The sequence below is a fragment of the Theropithecus gelada genome, chromosome 1 (assembly GCF_003255815.1).
Source record: "Theropithecus gelada isolate Dixy chromosome 1, Tgel_1.0, whole genome shotgun sequence".
Taxonomy (NCBI): Eukaryota; Metazoa; Chordata; class Mammalia; order Primates; family Cercopithecidae; genus Theropithecus; species Theropithecus gelada.
In genome coordinates, this window is record NC_037668.1 from 8,720,428 (window position 1) to 8,745,276 (window position 24,849).

Sequence of the window (24,849 nt, forward strand, 5' to 3'; positions counted from 1 at the left end):
TGTTTTTGTTTTTGTTTTTTTTTGAGATGGAGTCTCATTCTGTCCTCCAGGCTGGAGTGCAGTGGTGCGACCTCAGCTCACTGCAAGCTCCGCCTCCCGGGTTCACGCCATTCTCCTGCCTCAGCCTCCTGAGCTGGGACTACAGGCGCCCGCCACCACGCCTGGCTCATTTTTTGTATTTTTAGTAGAGTTGGGGTTTCACCATGTTAGCCAGAATGGTTTCGATCTCCTGACCTCGTGGTCCACCTGCCTTGACAGGCCCATCTTGGAGTCAAGAAATATTGATTTCTTCCTTCAGGCTGGAGACGCTCATGTGATAGGAATTCCAGTGCAGGCACAAGCTGAAGCGTCTTGTGTATTGACTTGGGTTTACATGGCTGCTGGGGGCAACTGGCGCCGTCCACCTCCTCAGGAGTGGTTGCCACTCCGTATTTGTTATGACTACGGTTTTCTAGCTATTGTCTGCGTTGACCTCCCAGTGTGACAGCTAACCAATGCAACAAACTAAGTAGGCTAATGAATGGCAGCGAGAGAAGTCTCCCCGCCCCACCTGTGTTATACAACTGCACTGGATGGTGGTGATCTGGTCTTTTCAAAAGCAGCAGAAGTAAAGACCCATGTGTTCACTTGCCTCCTACCTATCGCAGTGGAACCCAATGAGGGACAGTACTTTTCTCCCTCACTCCATGAATGACCCTATAATGAATTATTTTTCCCCTAAAGCAAGGGAGAAAGAGTATAGATTTTAAAAGGGTACGTGACCCTTATTTTTCTATCTTAGGAAAACAATAGACAAACCACCTAGTCACTTATGTACATATTTACATTTATTTACAAAAGTTTGTGTATCATCAGTAAAAACAATTTAGTGACAAAAAAGCAAGCACCCTGTCATATAATAGGTTGATGACATTTGAAACTAATGCATGTTCTTTGTTTGTAAGTATTTCTTCTTAAAAAAAAATAGCTGCTTCAAGTTACATTTCCAACAGTTCTTCGAAAATGGAAATTTTTCAAAAATTTCTCTTCAAATGAGAAAGCAGATGGCTTTTTCGTTTTCAAAATAATTTAGTTGTTATACTGTTGTCTTCATATTCTGTTACCAATCAATTGGAGCTACAAAAAAAAAAAAAATTTCATATTATTAACTTGTAAAATGCAGTAAATCTGGGCTGCAGACCAGGAGTCTTAATTACCCTCCTATTCCAATGTGAATAGCCCTTTTGTACTAAACTCATCAAAGCCAGGGAGCTAGGGAGCAGGGATGGAGGAAGAACCGCCTTGAGTGCTCTTGGGATGGTAGTCTGAGTCCCACCTGAAAAACAGCCTTCAGGATGCTGCACTCAATAGCAGCCCCAAGGCTCCTCCCGCCGACTCTCTGAGTATAACTGAAAGACTGAAAGACAGAGCTGAGACTGTTAGACCCCTATGTAAACTGTCACCCATTTCTAACAGCTACTTCCTTCTTCGCTACATGAAACTCCTGGGGATGGTTTTCTTCCAACTCAAACTTGTCTTCCTCTTTAGTCACCTCTGTGGCAATGACAGAACAATCTCTGGCTGTCTCAGAGTAAATCCGCCAAAAAACAAAACCACATCCTTGAGCAAGCTCTCAAACCGAGTCCATTTCCTGGCCTCCTCCCCCATGGTCTGCGTATTTCCATGGAGCTCAAAATCAGACCAGGCCAGAGCTCCCCAAACATTTGTATCTCATCAGTAACAAGAATTCATGAGAAATTAGTGCTGGGGTCACGGGGTGAGGTAAAGGAGAGCAAACTACAAGTTTCCCTCCTTGGGAGCCTCACAGAACATGAAATGGGTGGTGTGACTTTCTGAGGGGGATAAAGACAGTGGGAAATGTTTTTAAACCAGGTTGGCTGGCACAGGATTCTTGCTGGGACAGCTTTTTGCCAGTCTCTGCTCCCCTGCCCTCTCCCAGCAGTCTCCTCACCCACTAGAAGGAATCAAGCCTGCTTCTCCAGCTTGGCTCCTGCCTGAGATCCCACCTGTAAATCATTCTTCTCGGAGAAATAGGACTCCCTGTTTCCTTTTTAATTTGGCTGACTTTGTGATCTGTTTTCTAGACGCTTACACAAAAAAATACCAGGGCACTCAGAAATTGCCTATGTTGAACTGCCGGGGTGGGAAGTGTGGCGTGGTCATTTCCCGTCAGATGTCTGCTTATCTACTCATCTGTCCTCTGTTGTTCCTAATTGGGTTTAGTTCTTCCTGGTCCTGCCCTTATGCAGCTGGGGAAATATCACATTTGTTCCTGGTTATGCTTGCCCCTTTCTCATCTCCTCCCCCGATCCCCTCCATCTCCACCATATATAGAACCTTTTAACATTTTAATTTAACTTAATTTTTTGGATGCCCAGACTGGTCTCTAACTACTAGGCTCAAGAAATCCTCCCACTAACTCCTAAGCTCATGTAATCCTCCCACCTCAGCCTCCCAAGTAGCTGAGACTACAGGTGTGTGCTACCACACCCAGCTTCATAACCCTTTAGTAACTGGGCTTAGGGAATTCCCCCTGCTGCCACAGTGGGTTCTTGAAGTTTAAAACTGATTATTAAATAGACAGTAAACACACATGATGCAGAATTTGAATAGTAAATAAAAATATACCAAGAAAAGTAAGCTCTTCTCTCAATCTCAGCCCCAAATACTCGGGTCTCTCCCTAGAATGTCACCTTAGGGAGGTCAGTGTTACCTTTCTAGACTCTTCATTCCAAAGCGGCGCTTTTCATGCAAAATGTTCCTGCTCAAGAACCTACAATGGCTGCCTATTTCCACATCACTCCATTCCAAGGACCTCCTTGCAAATATTCAGTGTCTTTTGCCTCTACTTCAACTCGATGCCAGGCAGGTCAACCTTACTATCAAATAAATCACAACAGATTTAATTCCCTCTCATGTATTTGCCTCTGCTGTTTATCCCACCTGGAAAGGCTTTTCTACTCCACTCTCATTCTGAAAATGTAGGTCACATCCTACCCCCTCCGAAGCTTTTCTGATTATTCTGGCCTCTTCAACTCCCCTGCATTGGCTGCTCAGCCCTCACCATCGTATCACACATTCTGCCTATCACCTGTGCTTCCTGCCTAAGTCCTTCTAAGAGTTTCTTACGCTCACGTGCATCCATTCTCTCTCCCTGGTGTGGCCACAAGCTTCTTGTGGGAGGAACCCTATTATATGCTTTCTCTGAATCCCACACAATGTCTAGCCTCGCTGGGTATTCTGACTCTACCCTATTAGCTCGCACAGTGCCTGGTATCGCCTAATCTCCAAAATGTTTATTGTGATGAAAGGAACAGATGAAGGAATGAGTTCTGGAATGCCCATTGCCTTTCCCCATGGCCCTGGATGATGCCCCCCTACCCCCATCATTAGGGGTGGTGGCTTTGCCTCCCCCAACCACTCAGAGTTCCCCTCCACTGTAACCACCTAGATCTCAGCAGAGACCTGACTTGGCTCTTGCACTCTCACTGGGGCTCACGCGTATTGTTCAGATCTGAAATGCCCTCCTCTGACCACAAGCCTGGAGGTCTCTACCTCTCCTGCCTCACCTCATCTCCAGCTACTTGGTTCCTCTCTGCCTGGCCTCCCGGCCCATCAACCCCTCATGGCCTTGGGTCCTCCCAGCTTGGGCCTGTGGCTGACTGAGCTGCCCCTTGGACTCCCTTGCCTCCACGCCTCCTGCCACAGCTTGTTTCTCCTGCGCTGTTCCACTTGGCAGCTGAGGAGAAAGGACACCTTGTGGCCCATCCATCGATCCCACCTCACCTAGGTCCTTGCTGCTGCTTAGCCATCCTCCCTTCATCCCTGCACTGACCACAGCAACTGACTCAACAAAACCAAAGGTCTTAACCCCTCGCCTACCTCCTTGTCTTTGCAACTTTAACATGTAGCCTCCTCCCTCAAGTCTCTAATGTGGGGGTACCCTGGCTCTGATCCTGGACTTTGCTTCCCCAGTCCTGCCTCCTCTGCTTTTTCCCATCACCCTAGGGCATCTGGTTTTTCTTTTTTAGTGACCTCAGGTGTTCATGGCATCAATTACTGTCCGGATGAAGAGGGGCCCCAATCTGTAACTCTAGCCTGAAACTCACATCTCCAATTCTGTACATGGACATCACTACACAGGTAATACACCAGCACCCCAAAATCAACTTGTCAAAGCAAAAATTCACAATTTTCCTTCCCAAGCAAGATTCCTGTGTGACTCCTCTGGGACACTTGGTCCTGTCACTTTTATTTTTCTTGAAAAATAATAACATTCATCATAATGGCTAACATTTATTGAACACTATTACGAGCCAGCCACTATTGTAAGCATTTTACTTATATTACTGTATTTTGACACAGTTATTTCTGTTATTATCTATGCTATCATTGTCATTTCTATATTATCATTATGCCCATTTTACACAGAAGACAACCAAAGCACTGAGAATTTAAGTGACTTGTCCAAGGCCTGTGAGAAATGGAGCTGGCATCTGAACCAGGGGGTTTGGCACCAGAGCCTACACTGCCAGATGAAAGTTTTGCTAACAGGACCTCTGCTGTTTCTCTCAAACCTAGCTCTGCGTATTCAGTTCTGCCACCATCACCCCGACTCGGCCCCTCTTCTCTGCTTGGCTGGATTATTTCATTACTCTACTAACCAGTGTCCTCATCTCATCTCCTATTAATTCGTCCCATACTTTGCCAGCAGAGTGATCTTACTAAAGCATAGTTCTGCTAGAAAACTCTGCGGTTCTCCCCAAATGACCCAAAGCCTCTCTCAAAGTCTCAGCCTGGCCCAACCTGCCGGCCCAGCACCATCTTTCTCTAACGCCTCAACACTCGCTGCTCCAAAGAGGATGGCTTGCTACTTCTTCTTCTGCCCTTCACACCCTGGGCCTTAACTCTTCCCCTCATCCCTCAACACCCAGCTCGTGCTTCTGCCTCCTGACCACCAGTGGGATCTGCTAGGAGGGGGCCTCCTGGAGCATCCTATGGCAGTTTACTAAACCAACATTGCTGCTAATTGTGTTTGTGTCCTATCTTTTATTTGCGACTACAAGCTCAGCTCTGACCCTGGCTCCTGAAGTGAACCCTATCCCTGATCCAACTTTTCCTGGAATGGGAGGTGGAGGGAGTGTATTGTAGTGCTTAACAGTATAACTCTTGGAGTCCAAAGACTTACATTTAAATCCCAGCCCACCACTTATTAGAAATGTGACCTTGATATCTCACTTGACTTCTACAAATCTCATGTGCACTGTCTCTAAGCAAGGGGTAGGCTACTCCTCCTGCAAGGTTCATTGAGAGAGTTCCAGGAGATGACATGCAGAGAGTGGCTAGTGCAGTGCATGGTACACAGTTGGTACTTAATACACTATGGTTCGTATATCTGCTGATGTTACTTCTTATTACTGTACAAGGCAACCAACAGATGAGTAGAATCTGGCTTCCCAAGTAATGGGCATCTACAGCAGGGCTGCTGTTGTTCTGGCACACCGTGCACAGCCTGCAGGGTACTTACTTGCTTCTGTCTGGTTTTCTGCCACATTTCCGAGTACCTAAAAATGAATAAGTTGTCTTCTCAATTAAAGAACTGAAAAGAAAAGCTGAAATGTGGGGTTACTGACTGCCTATTAGAGGCCTAAATATGGAAAACTAAGCCAGAGCCCCATCACCCTGGGATTTCCTGCTATCCTGTATGCTTAAATCAAATTGGCTACAGAGCTGGTCCAAACAGTTGTTCAAAATTGGTCAGAACATGATAGAAAACCAAATGCAAAAACTGTTGGCAAAATAGCTAATTTTACCTTATGCATAAGGCTGAAGATGCAGGGAAGGCTAGAATGGGTTGGACCAGTGCTGTCTAATAGAAATATAATGCAAGCCACATAAGCAATTTAAAATTTTTGGTAACCACATTACAAAGTAAGAAGAAAAAGGTAATTTTTAATATTTTATTTAACATAATCTGTCACAAATACAAAATTATTTCCACATGTACTCAATATAAACATTTTCTAATGAGATATTTTACATTCTTTCACACACGGTCTTAGAAACTTATTATTTTATACTCACAACACATGATAATTTGGACTCCCACATTTGAAGTGCTCCATAGCCACATGTAGCTCATGGCTACTATTTCAGACATCAAGACAGTGCTCCCACACATGCATGCATTGCTTTCCTGCCCACAGTAGGCATTCGCCCTACCCTAGAAGTATGCTAGTGGTCCAGAAGACTAGTCAATAGGGTTGACTAGAGCTTATAAAGTTGTCTGTCAACTACAACTAGGCAGCTGGAGCTGTTTCCATTCAACTCTTTCCTCTTCTGAAGGTTCCATGCCAAACATCTCACTGTTTCCCAATTAATGACATTAAGGTTGCTTAAAGGTTGAGATGCTTGCTGAGTTTTTTTGTTTTTTTGAGACCGGGTCTCACTCCATCACCCAGGCTGGAGTGCAGTGGCACAATCTCAGCTCACTGCAACCTCTGCCTCCCTTCCGCCTCAGTCTCCTGAATAGCTAGGACTACAGGCATGCACCCCCATGCCTGGCTAATTTTTGTATTTTTTTTGTAGAGATAGTGTTTCACCATGTTGTCCAGGCTGGTCTCAAACTCCTGGGCTCAAGTGATGCACCCACCTCAACCTCTCAATGTGCTGGGATTACAGGCATGAGCCACTATGCCTGGCCTCCAATTTTTTTTTTTTTTTAAGAACAAATTTTTTCAGATTATCTGGGGCTAACAGTACTGACCATGGGAGTAATTTTCTGTATATTGAATGACCTTTTTTTTTTTTTTTTTTTTTTTTTTAAGTTAAATCCAATTGTTTTGAAGTTCTATGGAAACTCAGTGCCACCTCTCTTTAGCTCAGACATCCTGGGTTAGTCCTTTAATTGAGATCTACAACAACAATTAGATCTGAGTGGAAAATGATTTTGGATTCTAGGAACCAACCTGTTCAGGACATAATTAACTATTATACTGCTATTTGGGGATTAAAACAGATTTTTTAAAAATCTGAGCTCCCAAAATATTTTATGCACCGGGTAATAGCTGAAAACTTTCTTCAGCTGATTGTTATAATACTGTTTAGTGGAGAGTCAACTGATTGATAATCTACTACTTAGGGATGAATTTTCATGGTATTTACAACTTATAATATGAAAATGTTATTTTCAGGAAATTATATTTAGCACTGATATCCCAAAATAGTCTAGGTCTGCAATGACCAAGAAAACTTTCTGCAATGATAGGATTATTCCTTATCTGGGCTATCCAGTATGGTAGCCACAGATGTAGGTACTGAGTACTTGAAAGGTGGTTAGTGCAACTGAGGAATGAATCTTAAATTTAATGGTATTTCATTTTAAATCCTATATTTAAATAATCACACGTGGCTAATTGGCTACTATACTGAACAGTGCAGGTCTAGGGAAACCGAAACTAGTTTACAAACTTGATTCAAGACACAATGGGTCCTAGATGCTATTGCTTGTAGAAAGTTTACTTTTTGGCATTCTCTGTCTGGTCTATTTCTTTTTGGTGAAGGCTGATATGGAAACTGCTGTGGCATCAAGAATATCTACTCTTCAGATTTACAGCCTGCTCTCTGTCCTTTGGGATTTGAGCGGGATTACTCATTACCAGGAATGAACAGGCTGGGAACAAATTCTCCAAGTCATCAGTTCTCCAAGCTGTGTGACTGGCCCAAGATCGCTGGGGGACTGAGAAAGGCTCAGGAAGTAATACAAGCGCGATTACTTGTATTACACAAGTCACTTCACTCAACCAAAACTCCTTTCCTACCTGGGAGCCCCATTCGTGGTATACGACATGAAAATTACAAAGGTGGCAGCCTAAAGAAGTCTTTAGCAAACTCCGACTTGAAGACCAGAAGTTTAACTATATTTTGAAGCAGATCACAGGTAAAAGGAGACTATGCAACAGGTCCAGGCTATGTTCCCAGGCCTGTAAAGCTCTCTGTGGCCCAAGGATTCATTCTACCTTGAGATAATGTAGGATATTTGGAGGAACCTAGCATGCTCAGCAGTCCCACACAAGTAAAACAAAAGAGTTTTTGTTTCTTTTCAAATATCTAAAATTTCAAACTTTATTTTCATCCTTAAACTATTTTCTGGCCTTTGGAAAACCAATGCAAGTTTGAAAATTATTTTGTTTTAAAAAACATACATACCATGCATATATAGCACAACACATGGTACAATTACTGCGAATGGTACAAATATAAGTCCATATCTGTATCTTGAATGACCTATAAAAAAAGAAAAGAAATTCAACTAATTGAACTGATCAAAATGGCTCCTCATTATTTGCAGATTCCACCTTGCAATTTGCTTATTTGTTGAAATTTATCTGTAGTCCAAAAATCAATACCCATAGCAGTCATTCTCAGACATAAGAACAGTGATGAAAACTTTTGAGTCACCCAATAAGCAGATTCCCAGCAGAGGTGGAAAAAAGTGAAGCTCTGCCTTCTTGTTTCAGTTCTTACACTGTTAACAAGTGTCCTATTTGCAGTCTATTTAGTGCCATGATTTTGCATTTTTACGCTTTTTTGTTGGTGATTTCACTATTTTAAATGGTCCCAAAGTATAGTGTTGAAGTGCTGACAAGCGTTCTTAAGTGCAAGAAGGCTGCGATGTGCCTTGCAGAGAAAATAGGTGTATTAGATAAGCTTCACTTAGGCATGAGTTATAGTGCTGTTGGCTATGAGTTTAATGTTAATAAATCAACACTATATATTAAGGTTTATTTAAACAAAACACACATAAAACAAGGTTATAAACAGATCATTAACAAAAATATTATGACTAGAGGCTTACAGGAACCTACCCCTGTATTTCCCCCAGGAACATTACTTCAGTACTTGCTATTTCAGTGTTAACTTGACTCTGTAGAACTACTATGAATAACAAGATTCGACTATTTCTAAACAAACTTATATGCACAAGCTTGATACATTCCAGACCCTGTGTTATTTAATAAAAGAAGCAAATATTCCACTAGAAGGTTTGTTTCTGACCATTTCATATTGCCAGTGGAAGCAGAACTTGGCATTGTGTTTGGTAGGGCAATTCTGGCAGTTGTATATAATAAGCCTTAAAAATATTTATCATGAAGCATCTAGGCATTGTACTAAGTCATGTGCCTATAGTCTCACTAAGTCATTACAATGCTAGGCAAGTGCCTTAACCTCTCAGTGCCTCCATTTTCTCCTAGGGTAACTATACATGGGACTAATAAATATACTTAACTCATAGGGTAGTTGCACTTAAGAATAGCTGTTATATACTGTCATTAACCGATTGAGTAGATGTTATTGGTATCTCTATTAATATTTTGTGACTCTGCAATTCCATTTCTAAGATGTCATCCTGGGGAAACTATCAATGGTCTGCCCTTCTTCTCCCCCTAAAAAGGCACAAAGATATTTACTGTAGCCTTACTTAGTATACCATAAGGCGAAAATAACCTAAGTTGTTTTCACAGCAGCCCCTTGTTTTCACAAAAAACTGTGGTATGTTCACGAAGTAAACCATCCAGCTATTGAAAATCCAAAATCAGAGTACACAGTGCACTGCTAAAGGATTGGGGAGGGGTCACTAAGAGCAAATGTGACATGGATATGGGAAAGGAGGGGAAAGGAAGGGAGAGGAGGAAGAGAGAGAGAAAATGAATGAATAAATAAGAATACAATCACACTTTCCTTTTATTAAGAACACAGGTGTGTAGGAACAAATAGGCAGTCACCTATTGGTCAGATTTGAGAAGAAACTGATAGGTGCCCCTGAACATCATTTTCCCTTCTTTAGTACCAGAATTCAGATTTTCTTTGGCAATAATACTCCCCAAGTAGTGTTTGTATACTTTCCTCAGGTGGCATACAATGCCTGGTTGCTTTTCTTTTCATGATGTCAATGCCATTGAAGATCATTGTCTAGAGCCATAATTTCATCAAGGGTTTGTAGAGTGGTTTAGTCTATCATTCCTTCTTTACTAACTACAATCTTCACATAAAAATAAACTGCCCCCATCAACAATGTGGTTACTCTGAGGTTCAGTTTATAAAGGAAAAACAGTGTTTGATTCTTCTCTTTCTTTACCGTTTTTTCAAAATAATGAGTTAGCTCCCAAGCATTCTCTAGAGATGACCAATGAGTTTTTAAATTTGTTTTTAGTACCATTATGAACTCATGAACTGAGCACAATTGATGTGTTTCAATCTACTGAAGTTGTTATTCTTATTGATGTTCCAATTGTCTTATTTTTGGCCAGAGGGAACCTCTTCAGAGTGGCTCCTGAGTCCTGTTGGTACCATCATAGTAAGTCTTTTTGATAGCTTTCTTGTTATGTGGTAAAACAAGATATTCAAGGCTTATTTTAATGCATTCCATGCGCCAGATATGGAATCAGCCAACTGTCCCAAAGGCCCTGGTTCATTTTCATGGGAAATGGTAATTAGATACCATAATCTGGGTGAAGGTGGCCAATCATCCTGGTTTTCCTGAAACTGAGGAGTTTCCTGGGATGTGAAATTTGGGTGCTGAAACTGGGAAGTCTGGGCACACCAGGTAACACTGGTCACTCAAATCTGGGTCCAAGAATCAAGAAGCATGCAAATTGCTATGAGATTGGCTCTTGTTTCTAGAACATTTCAAAGGACAGAACCAGGAAATACATGATTTTCTAAGAGACAAAACACATTGATGGGTCATGCTGGCATTATGTTGAACCCTATTCAGTTGCCAAGATTCAAAGGTTTTTGACTAGAGAAACAACAATTTCATATGGTTCAAATTAATACCTTTAAATAAATCCAGGGCTATAGTTTTTACTTAACCTAATCAATTTACAGCTGAATCTCCTTTCTTTCATGCCAAACATCCCAATATTCAATAACAACAATATAAATATTCACTTGCACTTTCCTGCAGTACATACTCAAAAGTAACCAAATACCAGCATTACCACTAACTATATAATTACTTAAAACATTACAATTTTTTTCTTTGTAGTTCTTTTATCCTTAGAATGCAGCCCCTTGAAATATGCACCCAAATTACTATGTTTTTAAAACACTTGGAATTGTTCCTCTATTTGGGGTTATTCCACAAACTTGATTCATGGCTTAGTACATTAGCTTCATTTGGCTTTAAATATTTTTGAGTTTCAGGTTCACAAAAAAACTGAACAGAGGTTACAGAAAGTTTGCACATATACCCTGCCCCTATACATGCATAGCCTCCCCATTATCAACATCCCTCACCAGAGTGGCACATTTTTTAGAATTAATGAAACTACTCTGATACATCATTATCACTAAAAAATCCATACTTTACATTAGCATTCAGTTGTACATTCTGTGGGTTTGGACAAATGTATAACATCATTACAGTATCATACAGAGTATTTTCACTGCCCCCAAACTCCTCTGTGTTCCACCTATTCATATCCCCTGCCAACCACTAATCTTTTTACAGTGTCCACAGTTTTGCCTTTTCCAGAATGTCATATAGGTAAAATTACATAGCATGTAGTCTGTTCAGATTGGATTCTTTGACTTAGTAATATGAATTTAAGTTTCCTTCATGTCTTTTCATGACTTGATAGTTATTTTCAGTGCTGAATAATATTCTACTGTCTGTCTGTGCCACAGTTTATTTGTCTATTCATTTACTGAAGGACATCTTGGTTGCTTCCAAGTTTTGGCAATTATTAATAAAGATGCTATAACCATCCATGTGCGGGTTTTTATGTCAACATAAGTTTTTTTTTTAATGCCTTTGGGTAAATAGAAAGAAGCATGACTGTTGTGCTGAATGGTAAGAGTATGTACAGTTTTGTAAGAAACTGCCAAACTGTCTTCCAAAGTGGCTGTACCATTTTGCATTCCCACCTACAATGAATAAGAGTTGCTCCACATTCTCACTGGCATTTGGTGCTGTCCAGATTTTGGTCAGTGTGATAGGCGTGAAGTGGTATTTCATTGTTGTCTTAGTTTCCATTTTCCTGATGCCTGTTGACATAGGACATGCCCAGCTAATTTTTGTAATTTTAGTAGACATAGGGTTTCCCCATGTTGGCCAGACTGGTCTTGAACTCCTGACCTCAGGTGATTCACCTGCCTCAGCCTCCCAAAGTGCTGGGATTACAGGTGTGAGCCACTGCGCCCAGCCCAGGAATATCTTTTTATATCCCTACTTGCTATCTGTATATCTTCTTTGGAGAGGTGTCTGATGAGGTCTTTCACTCATTTTTTAATTGGGTTGTGTTTTTCTTGTTGAGTTTTAAGAGTTTTTTTTTTTTTTTTTTGTATATTTTGGATAATAGTCTTTTATCAGATGTGTCTTTTGCAAATATTTTCTCCCAGTCTGTGGCTTGGCTTCTAATTCTCTTAAAATTGTCTTTCACAGAGCAATGTTTTTAATTTTAATGAAGTACAGCTTACCAATTACTTCTTTCATGAATCATGTCTTTGGTATTGCAGCTAAAAAGTCATCACCATATTCAAAGTTATCTAGGTTTTCTCTTATGTTTTAGGAGTCTTATGGTTTTATATTTTACATTTAGATGTATGGTCCATTTTGAGTACAATTTTGTGAAGGGCATAAGGTCTGTGCTTAGATTCATTTTTTTGCATGTGGATGTCCAATTGTTACAGCACTATTTGTTGAAAAGATCATCTTTTCTCCATTGTGTTGTCTTTGCTCCTCTGTCAAAGATCAGTTGACCATATTTATGTTGGTCTATTTCTGGGCTCTCTATTCTGATTCACTGATCTATTTGTCTTTTATTTTTCCACCAATACCACACAATGTTGACTAGTGTAGCTTTATAGTAAGTCTTGAAGTTGAGGAGTATCAGTCCTCCAATTTTGTTCTCCTTCAATATTTTGCTGGCTATTCTGGTCTTTTGCCTGCCCATTTAACTTTAAAATCAGTTTGTTGATATCCACAAATGACTTCTGATATTTTGCTTGGGATTGCACTGAAATTGAAAATAAATTGGAAATAACCAACAAATTGGAAATAACCAACATCTTCACAATAAGGAGTCTTTCGATCTATGAACATAGAATATCTCTCCATTTATTTTGTTCTTTGATTTTGTTCATCAGTTTTGTTGATTTTCTCATATAAATCTGGTATGTATTTTGCTAGACTTGTACCTAAGTATTGCATTTTTGGGGTGCTAAGGTAAATGGTGTTCTGTTTTAAACTTCAAATTCCACTTGTTCATTGCTGTTATATAGAAAAGTGATTGACTTTTGTATATTAAAATTGTATCCTACAACCTTGTTATAGTTTTTTATTAGTTCCAGGAGGTTTTTTTGTCAATTCATTTGGATTATATATATAGATATTCATGTCATCTGAGAACCAAAACAAGTTTCTTTCTTTCTTCTCATCTGTATAAATTTTATTTCCTTTTCTTGTCTTATGGCATTAGTTAGTGCTTATAATACAATATTGAAAAGGAGTGGTGAGAAGAACATTCTTTCCTTGTTCCTGGTCTTAGTGGGAAAGCTTCAAGTTTCTCACCATTACAGATGATGTTAGCTGCAGGGTTTTTTGTAGGCATTTGTTAACAAATGGAAAAAGTTTCCCCTCTATTCCTAGTTTACTGAGAGTTTTTATCATAAATTGATGTTGGATTTTGTCAAATGCTTTTTCTGTATCTATTGGTATGATCATGTGATTTTTCTTTCATAGTCTGTCAATGTGATGGATTAACTGATTTTCATATGTTGAACCTGCCTTGCATACCTGAGATAAATACCACTTAGTCATGATGTATAATTCTTTCTATATGCTGTTGGATCCAATTTGCTAATATTTTGTTTAAGATTTCTACATGTATGTTCACGAGAAATATTTGTCTTAATTTTCTTTTCTTGTATTGTTATTTGGTTTTAGCACAAGAATAATGCTGGCCTCACAAAATGAGTTGGAAAGTATGCCCTCTTCTTCTATCTTCTCAAATAGATTATAGAGAATTGATATTTCTTCCTTAAATATCTGGTAGAATTCACCAGTGAACCCATCTGAACCTGGTGCTTTCTGTTTTGGAAGATTATTAATTATTGATTTGATTTCTTTAAACTACCAGGCTCAAGTGATCCTCCCACCTCAGTCTCCCAAGTAGCGAGGACTACAGACACATGCCACAACACCTCAGTAATCTTTTCATTTTTAGTAGAGATAGGGTCTCCCTCTGTTGCCCAGGCTGGTCTCAAACTCTCAGCCTCAAGCAATCCTCCTGTCTTGGCCTCACAAAGTGTTGGGACTATAGGCATAAGCCACTGAATGCAGCCTTCTTTCTCAATTTTTAAAAGCAGAGTGCACATTCTTAATCACTATTCTTCCTGGTGGAAAGTCATAAAAGTAACAAGAGACCAACTTAAATCAGTCCAAAAATTCTCCTACTTCTGTTTCTGCCTGTTACATTTCATCTGGTTCAAACTTTGTTCAAATATTCTTAACATTCTTCATTTCAGTCTACATAATATTATTTCCTATGCTGCATTTCTTTCCTTCTTCTCTTTTTTCCTACTTCTCCATATTTTTGTGTTTCTATGATGAATTTTTCCAATTTCTCCCATTTTTTTTAGGAGTAAGATCAAAGGGTGTTTTTTTGAGGCTCTACCTTCAGGGTCCTTCAGTGACTTACTCCCTGCAGGTAACATAATGTCCACCCCAGCTATGAAAGAAAAATCATCTAGTTGAACTCAGAACAATGTTTGTTCTACATAACTTCAGGTCGGAGCTGAGCAATGTTTCTTTTATGTTCTTGGTCCATAAATATGGACAACAGTTGGAAACTGGTACTCTAGAGAATATCCTCTTGCCTACTCCTTCAAAAAATATGCACTTTCCCTGGGCTCCCGATTACAGTTCTGTGTCAATGCGGAGGGTGTTACAATCACCCTACTTCTTCCCAGCAGTTATCTAAGAGAATGATGAAGTCCACTAGGTTTCTTTATCTGGAAATAACCTTTGACTCTCAAAGGTACTCAGATTTTCTTTTCCTCTTTCACAGCCAGATATATAACTGGCCTATTGGACTATCCCTCTTCTTACTTAAAGCCCAGGAATCTGGTTCCTACCCTCATCTATTCACAAGGTCTGTCAACAATGACCTCCGAAGTGCAAATCCACAACCTCTTCTACATTGTCCTCCTTAAACCATTGGTTGTATATAATGTTATACCAAATGTCCTGTCTCTTGAAACTCTTCCTGTATCCTGAATAACAACTACCAGTTTTATGGTGACTAACCATCATCAATACCCTTTTCCACATGCTATTTTATTTAATTTCCTCAGTCCTTGTAAAGTAAGTGTTATTATCCCCCACATTCACACTGCCAGTAAGCAATGAAATCAGGTCTAGGACCCAGGTTTTCTCATTCCCAATCCCATGTTCTCATCTATCCAGAATTTTCTCCTGCCCTCAACTTCTCAATTTTCTAATCTGTGTAAGTCCATCTATATTCACATGCTGCCATAAACCAGCTTTCTGACCTTGAGGTCTCTGCAAATCTGTAGCATGGGCATAAAACCTCCATGCTATCTACTCTGACCACAGATAAGGAGATAAGGAGGAGCAAACTGTAGGAGCATGACACAAAGGCAATAAATAATTGCTCACTAGCTTTCTTTCCATCTCCCAATGCCTTGGAGCTGCAATTTTCAAATGGTTTATCAATGGAAGTAAATTCCAATTCCAGATTATAATTCTACATCTTTGAGTTATCTTCTTACTTTCACTTACCAATACAGTGGGGAAGACACAGTGCTTTGAGTTCAGATGGAGTTGAATGTCAAATCCTGGCTTTGCTCTTAATAAACGTGTATATTTGGTCAAGTTATTTAGCCTCACTGTGACTCAGATACCTCCTTTATAAATACCCACACCATTGGTTTGTTGTGTGGATTAAATGTGACACATTTATGTAAATCATTTACAGGAGTTTGTTGTGGAGGAGGCCTTCACTAAATATTAGTTCATTCCCTCAATACAATAGGAGGTGGACAAGAACTCCATCGTCAATCTTAACTATCTCTAAAATTCTCCTTTAGATTGTGTTTAACTAGTTAATAACCCCATCACCCCATTTCTGGGTTGCAGTGATAGTATGACAGTAGATGTAATGGCTAAAATGACCACAAACCACAAAAAGGTCCTACTAGACAAAATGTTACAAAAAACATGAGAAAATAAGATTTAAAATCAAGTAACATTTGACCAATATCTACTATGTATATCTACATGGTATGGGTTTCTCGAGCTCACTCCTATGAATAAATCAAAGAAAACTTTAAACTTTGATTTGAGATGTATAGTCAGGATGGTATCATACAAAAACACTCTAGAATTCAAAGACCTAAATTTTAATTCTATCTCCCATACTTAAATGACCTTGGGCAAGTCACCCCACCTGGTTCAGCCTGTCTCCTCATTCTTTTTTTTTTTTTTGAGACGGAGTCTTGCTCTGTCACCCAGGCTGGAGTGCAGTGGCGCCATCTCAGTTTTCTGCCAGCTCCACCTCCTGGGTTCACACCATTCTCCTGCCTCAGCTTCCTGAGTAGCTGGGACTAGAGGTGCCTGCCACCATGCCCGACTAATTTTTTGTATTTTAGTAGAGATGGGGTTTCACCGTGTTAGTCAGGATGGTCTCGATCTCCTGACCTCGTGATCCGCCTGCCTCGGCCCCTCAAAGTGCTGGGATTACAGGTGTGAGCTACCACGCCCCACCACCTGTCTCCTCCTTCTTAAAAGGTAAGTAACAGCCATCTGGCCAATCTAAAATGACAGTGGTGAGGAGGAAATGAGGCATTTATTTGAAGGGTTTGCTAAAGAAGAGCAGGCTAGTCAATGTGAGTTAGTTTGCTTCACTGACAAAGCATTGGAAAGTTTAGATGAGAAATCAAAACCTGAAAAAGTAAGATATAGTATTTAACTGTTATACTTTCACGGATTTATATCTGTTATGATGCATGTGGTTCCACACAAAAGCATTCAAAAATCATCACAGGAAAAAAAAAAAAAAAGATCCTAGACTGTTATTGTTCAAAAGAACCATTAAGATCATTAAGTTCAGTTACTGGTTTGTATTTTAAAAGGCGAAGGTCCTCCAACATGTGGTTAACAGAAACCAGGGTCAGAAGCCCAGATGTATGTCTCAGATGTCAACACTACTCCAGGATTTAAACCTAAGACCTAGCAAGCAACATTCCTCAAACTTTCAAAATCTATTGTATATATGTGAACTATCAATTTGGAAGAAAATGTAAAAGAAGGATGGATGAATCACATTATTTAATAATTAAAATAATTTTTTCAAAATAATAGTACTTATTTCAAATCAATAAGAGGAATATTATTCCCTCTTACATCTTTTACCAGACTATCTTCAAGGAAAGTAATCTTACTTTCAGTAAGAGTAATCTTACTTTGTGTCTTCAACTCTAATGGCAAACATAAAGTTAAAACTGGTGCCAGGACAAAACCTTTAAAAATCCCCTAAAATATTCCATGTAATTCTGTAGAGGGATCTTACTCAGAAATTATTTCCTTCAAGTATTTTGTCTCTTGGAACACTTAAAACTTTTCAAGATTTCAACTTGCTTGCTCTGTCTATATGTGGTCATCTTCTTCCTCCTTGTCAGTTAGATGCAGCATACATATACCAAAAGGCAAAAGCATACTGGTTTTATTTTTTGTTCCCATTATAAAGCAACCATCTGCTTTTACAACAAATTGCATTTCCATATTGTATGCCTTGGGTATTATGTAACACTCAAAAGGTAGAATTAATAAAGGAGTGTTTGCTCCAAGCTTAACTATTATAACTTTGCAGCTCGTTTTAAAAACTTCTTGCAATTGTGTGACTTGTACAGAGTGACACTTCTGTGGGTTTGATCTTTTCTCTGTCTTCACGAATCAAATCTATCAGTTATAAATTGGAACTCATTTGCACTTTTTCTTTTTTTTCTCCATGTTTCATAACTTTAATAGAATATTCTAACTATTATGTACAAATTGAAAACACTGTATTCAGTTATAAATGTGTTCTAAGGTTAGGCTGAGCACTCTCTACAGGCCTGGTCAGTGCGGACATGGCCATCCCAGGCTGCCGGAGAGCACTGTCACCCACTTGGAAACCCCACTCACCAGCCACCAAGCGGTCACAGCAAACCGGGACCTTCAGACAGGATGAATGGTAGGGCCCAGCAAGGGGGCTACTGAGAAAGCAGGACTTGATGCTCATATGCTCAAATGAAACGCAGGACTTCCCAGTCCAGCCCCTCACTGGAGAAGATCCCCGAATCCCGGCTCCGGCAGCAGGGCGGTGCCTATGTCACGAGGACAGGCTCGTGTCTTCAGCCCTGGTGGCAGGAAGCAGTGTTTCTTCCGCACAGCCCTTGCTCCTGCTAAGAAGTGGCACATCTTCCTGCTCAGGTCACCAGGGTGGTTCAGAAATGGCAAGGACGAGCGACAGCAAAAGGCCACAGTCCTCCCAGGCAAGAAGGGATAAACAAATATGAAGTGACCTATGGCAGCTCTCGCCTGAGGTGGTGTGCCACAACCCTGACCCAACCCTAAAAGAAGAAAATCAAGAAGCAACATCCTAAGGAGAACAGGGCCCTACTCTACACAGCCCTTCTGAGATGATTAGCATACAGCAGGTGATGCAGGCTGCACACTCGGCAGATTAAGCGGCTGGAAACAGCGAGTGGGTTTCTTCAAATGAAAGGGAAGAATTCAGTCCAACTGCAGGAGCGGTAGGAGAGGTTCTAGATCCCTGGAACCTCATCACCAGACCTCGGCCCTTTTTACCAAGTGACCCCCACCCCACCCCACCCCACCCCAACGTGGTCTATGGGGCCCTCCCCCAGGGAAAGGCCCAGGTAAGTCCAGAGCTACAGGCACCGAGGCTGCAGAGGGTACTGGACGAAACCTCCTATTTCTGAAATGCATTTCAGTTGCCACTGTACAAGTTAAGCAAAACAATAAGGAAAAAAGAAAAGTGAAAGTGAAAATCATGCACTGGAAAACGATCTAGATGGAGTAAGCGCTGTCGACGGGATTGTGCCGCATGCGGCAAAGACTGAGGCCTCCCCCACAAGCTCAGAGTCCCGACAGCCGGTCTACCAGGTGCCCACCTCCACTTCGTACTGCTGCTTGCATTCCACCAGCTGGCTGGGTTCCTTGTTGGGGTTAACTTCCGCATCATCCTCATCTTCTCCCTCCTCGTCACCTTCTAATTCCTCCTCTTCTTCTTCACCTTCGTCAAAATTGTCATCGTCCTCTAAGGCCTCCCCAGCGAAGTATAGCACAGCCCATGGAAAAAGTGTCCAATTTAGACTATCCGCTCACGGAAAAAGAGTCCAATTTCCAAATCAGAGGCTAATACGAATTCAGAATCTTTATCCAGTGATTCTCTATCCCCAGACGCTTTCAGTGGATTGAATAAGTTGAAAAATGACTCACTGGATACTTGTTTAGTAATTGTTCTAACAGTGCCTCGACCCTTATGCTTCTGCTTTTTCTTGATGGTTTTGACAGTAACATTCTTTCCTTTCTTCCAGTCAATAGTACACACCCCTCACAATCCATGATCTCAGGACCTGCAAATGAAAACGGATCAGCCTTATCTGGTTCTGATTTCATCTTGCAGGTTTTCCTCAGGACTGAGTTGGTAAAGTAGTAGTTGGGTTCAAAGTGGAACTCTAATATAAAGGACATAGGCTGTCCAGGGTCAGAAAACTTCACTTTAATATCCTGCAGGTGTTTCAAGATTGGTTCATCATACTCCTGGACTAATTCTAAAGATGGTAAACCAGAACTCTGGAATTCCTTTGGGATTTGGCTCTTCAGCTGTTGCTGCTGCTTTTTCTGTTATGACTACTTTATTTTTTTCACGTCTCCAGCCAATTTCTCCTCCTCTTCATTTTCACTGTGCCATTCTGATTCCATATCAGATGTTGGTTCAACATCACCGGTGATAAGTTCTTTTCTCTTGATAAAGAGAGGCTGGTATAATGCTGTGTACTTTCTTCCCACGTCATGAACTTCTTCATAGAACTTGGCTTCTATATGAGCGCATCTCACCTGAATTTGTTTCAATGCATTAATTCTTCTTTTTACTGCTTTAGGTAAAGTTTCCATGTAGCTGGAAGGGGTATGAGGGGCATTGTCAAGTCGCTCCTGTAAAGCTGCCACAACTCCAGGATTCTGCATCACCTGATCCATGAGCTTTTCCGTATTACTTGCATTTTTTAGCAGCTTCCACGGAATCTGAAGGAATCCCATCTGAAAAACTGTTATCTGCCATCTGAATGTTTTTATCCCCTTGTCTGGTAAACCAAGTCCCGTGAGTAACTAGGCTAAGGCCACTCAGGCCTGTCCTCGGGGAGTGTACGCCGCCCATCTCGCTCGCACCGCACAGCTCCCAACAGCTAAGAAGTCATGCCAAGGACTTTCTTCCCAGTCAGACATGCCCTCGGCCACAGGAAACTTACAATCGAAACCCCAGTTAGCCCAGCCTGACCCCACAGAGGCTCACGATGACCACTGTCCTACGGAAAAACTGAAATTCCTAAACATCTAATAAAGAGGTCCTGGACGTCTCCAACTAAAAAACGAGAAGCCTGAATGCTCCTCCCGGCATGCCGCTAGGGCCACGGGGTACACGGGGCTGGCCAAGCTAGCGGGCTCACTGCAGTCTACGCCTCCTCCGCTGGGCCGCCGCCGTGGAAGCCGCCCGCAATGCAGAACAAAGCGCCTTGGCCTTCAGGACAGTGGGCGGCAGGGCGGGCCGCGGGGCCGGGTGCTGGGAGGGACCGCCCGCCCTCGCCCCGACCCCAGGCTCCAGGCCCCAAGCCCCAGGCCCGCAGTTGCGGCTGCCGCTACCCGCCCTGACGAGGACGTCCACTTTTTCTTCTTGAAAAATGTCTTTCCCAAAAGTTACTCTGCATTGTCTGAAAATAACATAACTTTAATGGCTTTAAGTTATTCTTTGAAAGGGTTCGGAAAAGACAACAAACGGGAGACTTAGAGTGGCTCACCAGTTAAAATCCAAGTTTCTTATATTTCTTGTATTTGCTAATTTCCCTTATCTGTTTCAGCTGCTTGTTCAGAAAAATTTCATTCATAGACTCACCTTATCCCAGCCCTAGAGACCCATATTCTCTATTTGCCCTGGAATCCTGTTCACTATTTACAATTATATTATTCTGAATAATAATATTTACTATTTTCATCTTTTCTTTTATATTTTAATAAGCCACTTTCAGGTCACTGACCTTTTTGTTTGTTAAACGGGGGATATAATGTAAAACACATAATAAAAATTGCAAATGTAAATAATACTAAAACAACATTAGAAAATCATAGCCAAGACAGATTGTCATGATATTAACATAGTGTTAGGCCTAAGGAAACGGATCAAATGCATGTTCCTGTAGTAGATATGTAACCTTTGAGAACATAATGATTATTAACAATATTATAAAGCAGCACTGTGAATAGTTAAAACCATGGGCTCTAGAGCCAGACAGCCTCTACTCAAAGCCAGGTTCTGCCACTTACTAGCTGTTACCTTGGGCAAACAACTTAAACTCTCTCTCTGTTGGTTTCTCACCAGGAAATAGGGATAAGCGAAGATTGATTTAATTAACATATGTATTAGAATGGTGCTCAACACAGAAAGTGCTAAATAATGTTAGCTTTATATCTATAATGGGGTTTCTGTTAAAAATTGTAACTTGTTTTACATTTCAAAATTGTGAACCTTATGTTAGTCACCACATCTGTGGTTTGAAAGCCTCCATGACACATTTAGTTATTTACTCACCACTGCTTGGGATACAGGTTTCCGGAATGATTGATGATGTTCTTTTAAATAATGGATTGCTAGCAGTACACTGTACTTTTTGTGGAAGATCATTTTCCATCTTAAAATATATACGGGTTGAGTTATGTTTACATTGCTCCAAAGGACAATCCCATGAGTACGTGTTAAGTTGTGGATGAGTGTTGTAATGCTCTGATATCATGCACTGGACTTCAATGCTTCCATTAGTCAATGCACAAGTTAGTGTAGGAGATGGAAGAGGCTCTGGAAAAAAAAAGTGTAATATTTAGTACAGAAAATAGTAATATTTAGACTCATCATCTGCAAATTTATGAAGAGCTCCCAACTTCCTTACGAGCTTGAAAGGATGAGCAGACAAACTCCTTGAGCATCAAGGACTGAGAATTCTTTCTTTTGCTAGGTCAGACCTACCTGTTCAAATTTAAGAGAATAAATTCAGACCCTTATATGGTTTCGCTCTGGGTCCCCACCCAAATCTCATCTTGAATTGTAATCCCCATGTGTCAAGGGAAGGACCTGGTGGGAGGTGATTGTACCATGGCAGGTGGTTTCCCCATGCTATTCTCATGATAGAGAGTGAGTTCTCATGACATCTGTTGGTTTAAAAGTGTGTGGCAGTTCTCTCTCCTGCTGCCTTGTGAAAAAAATGCTTGCTTCTCCTTCGCCTTCCACCGTGACTGTAAGTTTCCTGAGGCCTCCCCAGCCATATGGAACTGTGAGTCCATTAAACCTCTTTTCTTTATAAATTACCCAGTCTCAGATAGATCTTTATAGTAATGTGAAAACAGACCAATACAGGCCCCAAATCCCTCATCCTCAATTCTGAAATCAAAAAATCTCTGAAGCCAAAAGAGTCTTCACAAGTTGGTAGCAAAATCATTAAGCTGCAAATCCTGACCTGACCTGAATTAACACAAGGATTTATAGTCTTTATTTTCTCACTTACTTCAAATATTCATTATCGTTTCACCACAAAAATATTCCTGTGCTTGGCAGGACACAGTGGCTCATGGCTATACATACTCCCAGCACTTTGGGAGGCTGAGGCAGCAGGATGGCTTGAGGTCAAGAGTTCAAGACCAGCCTGGGTAACATAGTAAGACCCTGTCTTTATAAAAAGTTTAAAGATCAGCCAGCAATGATGGCTCCTGCCTATAGTCTCAGCTACTTGGGACTACTTGAACCAAGGAGTCTGAAGCTACAGTGAGTTATAATTGTGCTAATTCACTCTAGCTCACTGCACACACTGGGCTATGACTGTATCAGACTGAGACCTTGTCTCTAAATATATAGGAATGAAATAAATACTTGTTCCTATGCTTGACCCACAGGGTGCTCCCCATAATTAGGTGGGGTGCTTAATATGCAGAGGAAATACCTTGTATTACCTTTCCAAAATTTAAAAAAGAAATTTTAATTCCATAACACATCTGACTCAAAGCATTTTGTGAAAGGTGGAGCTACACAGAGCCTTGTCAGGCCCTGCCTATTGGTTGGGCTGGCCCTATTAATAGGCAGTGCTGGGTGCGGCATGTGTCACAGACCTGCCAGTCCAGAGGCCTCACTCCCACCCTTCCTCTAAGAAGCGCCTCCTATTGGCTAAGGCAGCGTGGATCTATGAGTTAAGACACTAACATGTCACATTCTGCCACTGTTGCCCTTTAAAAGCCTCAAGGCTAATTACTTTGTCCTATTGGTCATTTATTTGTTAATTCATATGCCTTCTTGCATTTCAGCTACCCTCCAGCAATTAATCATAAGAGGCTTGAGGAAACATGCAAAAACATATGTAATATACAACAATGGTCATGGTAGCACTGGGATAATAAAGTATTGATACATTATAAACATCTATTAGAAGAGCATCTAAGTAAATTTAGGTTCACCAAGATAATGGAATACTATGTTGTCATTTAAAATGATGTTTTATAATATAAAACAAGTTAATAGCTTATGCTCCAATTATAATCTGAAAAATAAAAGTGTTTAATGGTTCCCCCATCTTCTCCTCCTCCTCCTGAATTCCTTCTCACTCAGTTAAATAATGTACCCAGCTGCCTTGGTAGAAACCAGAGGCACACACTGACTTCCCTTTCTACTTGGGGCTTCCTAGCTTTTAAGTTTAATCTAGCTCACATAAATCCTTACATACTTCCTTAAGATTTTCTTAAATTAAAAAGACTTTTAATCATCTTTTAAGCAGTGGAATTTCTCTGAATTAAATCTTCAGTGCAATCCAGTCCAATGGATAAGAAGTTGCTCTAGTTGACTCAAAATCGAAAGCCTAGAGCCCTGCTCCCCTAACTTCCTGTGGTCCCTTTTGCCAACCCCACCCCATAGCAGCCCTCAGGGGACTTTCAAGGAACATGCATCCCCAGAATAGTCAAAAATGCCTGTTCTCAGTATTTCATATACGTATGCCTGCCTCTGTAACTAGGCTGGGCATTTCTCAGTGGCAGAAAACCAAGCTTTCTACTTCCTTAGAAATGGTCCTTTGAAGCATTTCTCAAATTTTAAGGTGCATAAGAATCACCAAGGGTGCTTGTTAAAAATACAGACTCCTGAGCCCCACCATCCCAGGTACTTCTGATGTGTGTGCCCTATTCGTTCTGTTACAGATTCTAATGTATTGATCTAGCTCTGCCAATGTCTAGTCTTTCATCCAGTACTTTCTGAACTGAACAGAGGTGCATCATCAGCCCCAGAGACTGTGCATCTTTGGAGGACAAAGACTAGGTATGCCTCACCTTTCAACCACAGCACCTGACATAACGCAAGGCACACAGATGGCTCCTCACAAGTAGTACTGGACAGATGGGGAGACAGATGGATAGAAGGATAGATTCAGAGAGACAGTCTTCAAACAAAATGTAAATTCTTCTACCAGCTACCGCCAAAGAGGTACAGTATGGTGTTTAGCATGGACTCAGAA

General features: G+C 40.9%; 1 protein-coding gene and 1 pseudogene across 4 annotated transcripts in view; both read right to left on the reverse strand.

Moving 5' to 3' along the window:
• Nucleotides 1-805: 805 nt before the first annotated feature.
• CD58 (CD58 molecule) overlaps nucleotides 806-24,849 on the reverse strand; it is a 55,299-nt gene continuing 31,255 nt past the window's right edge. Inside the window, exons 3-6 of one of the 3 annotated variants that reach the window (XM_025401131.1) lie at nucleotides 21,897-22,160; nucleotides 8,209-8,286; nucleotides 5,528-5,564; nucleotides 806-1,116 (exon numbers count right to left, since the gene is read on the reverse strand). In XM_025401131.1, coding sequence (XP_025256916.1) covers nucleotides 1,107-1,116; nucleotides 5,528-5,564; nucleotides 8,209-8,286; nucleotides 21,897-22,160 — 389 coding nt within the window. In that variant the 3' untranslated portion in view covers nucleotides 806-1,106. Of the gene's footprint in view, nucleotides 1,117-5,527; nucleotides 5,600-8,208; nucleotides 8,287-21,896; nucleotides 22,161-24,849 lie in introns of all 3 variants that reach the window. The other 2 variants (XR_003121724.1, XM_025401144.1) reach the window with 2 other exon arrangements.
• Nucleotides 18,569-20,391, reverse strand: LOC112634066 (annotated as a pseudogene). The gene has a single exon (XR_003121721.1). The product of XR_003121721.1 is annotated as a nucleosome assembly protein 1-like 4 pseudogene (transcript).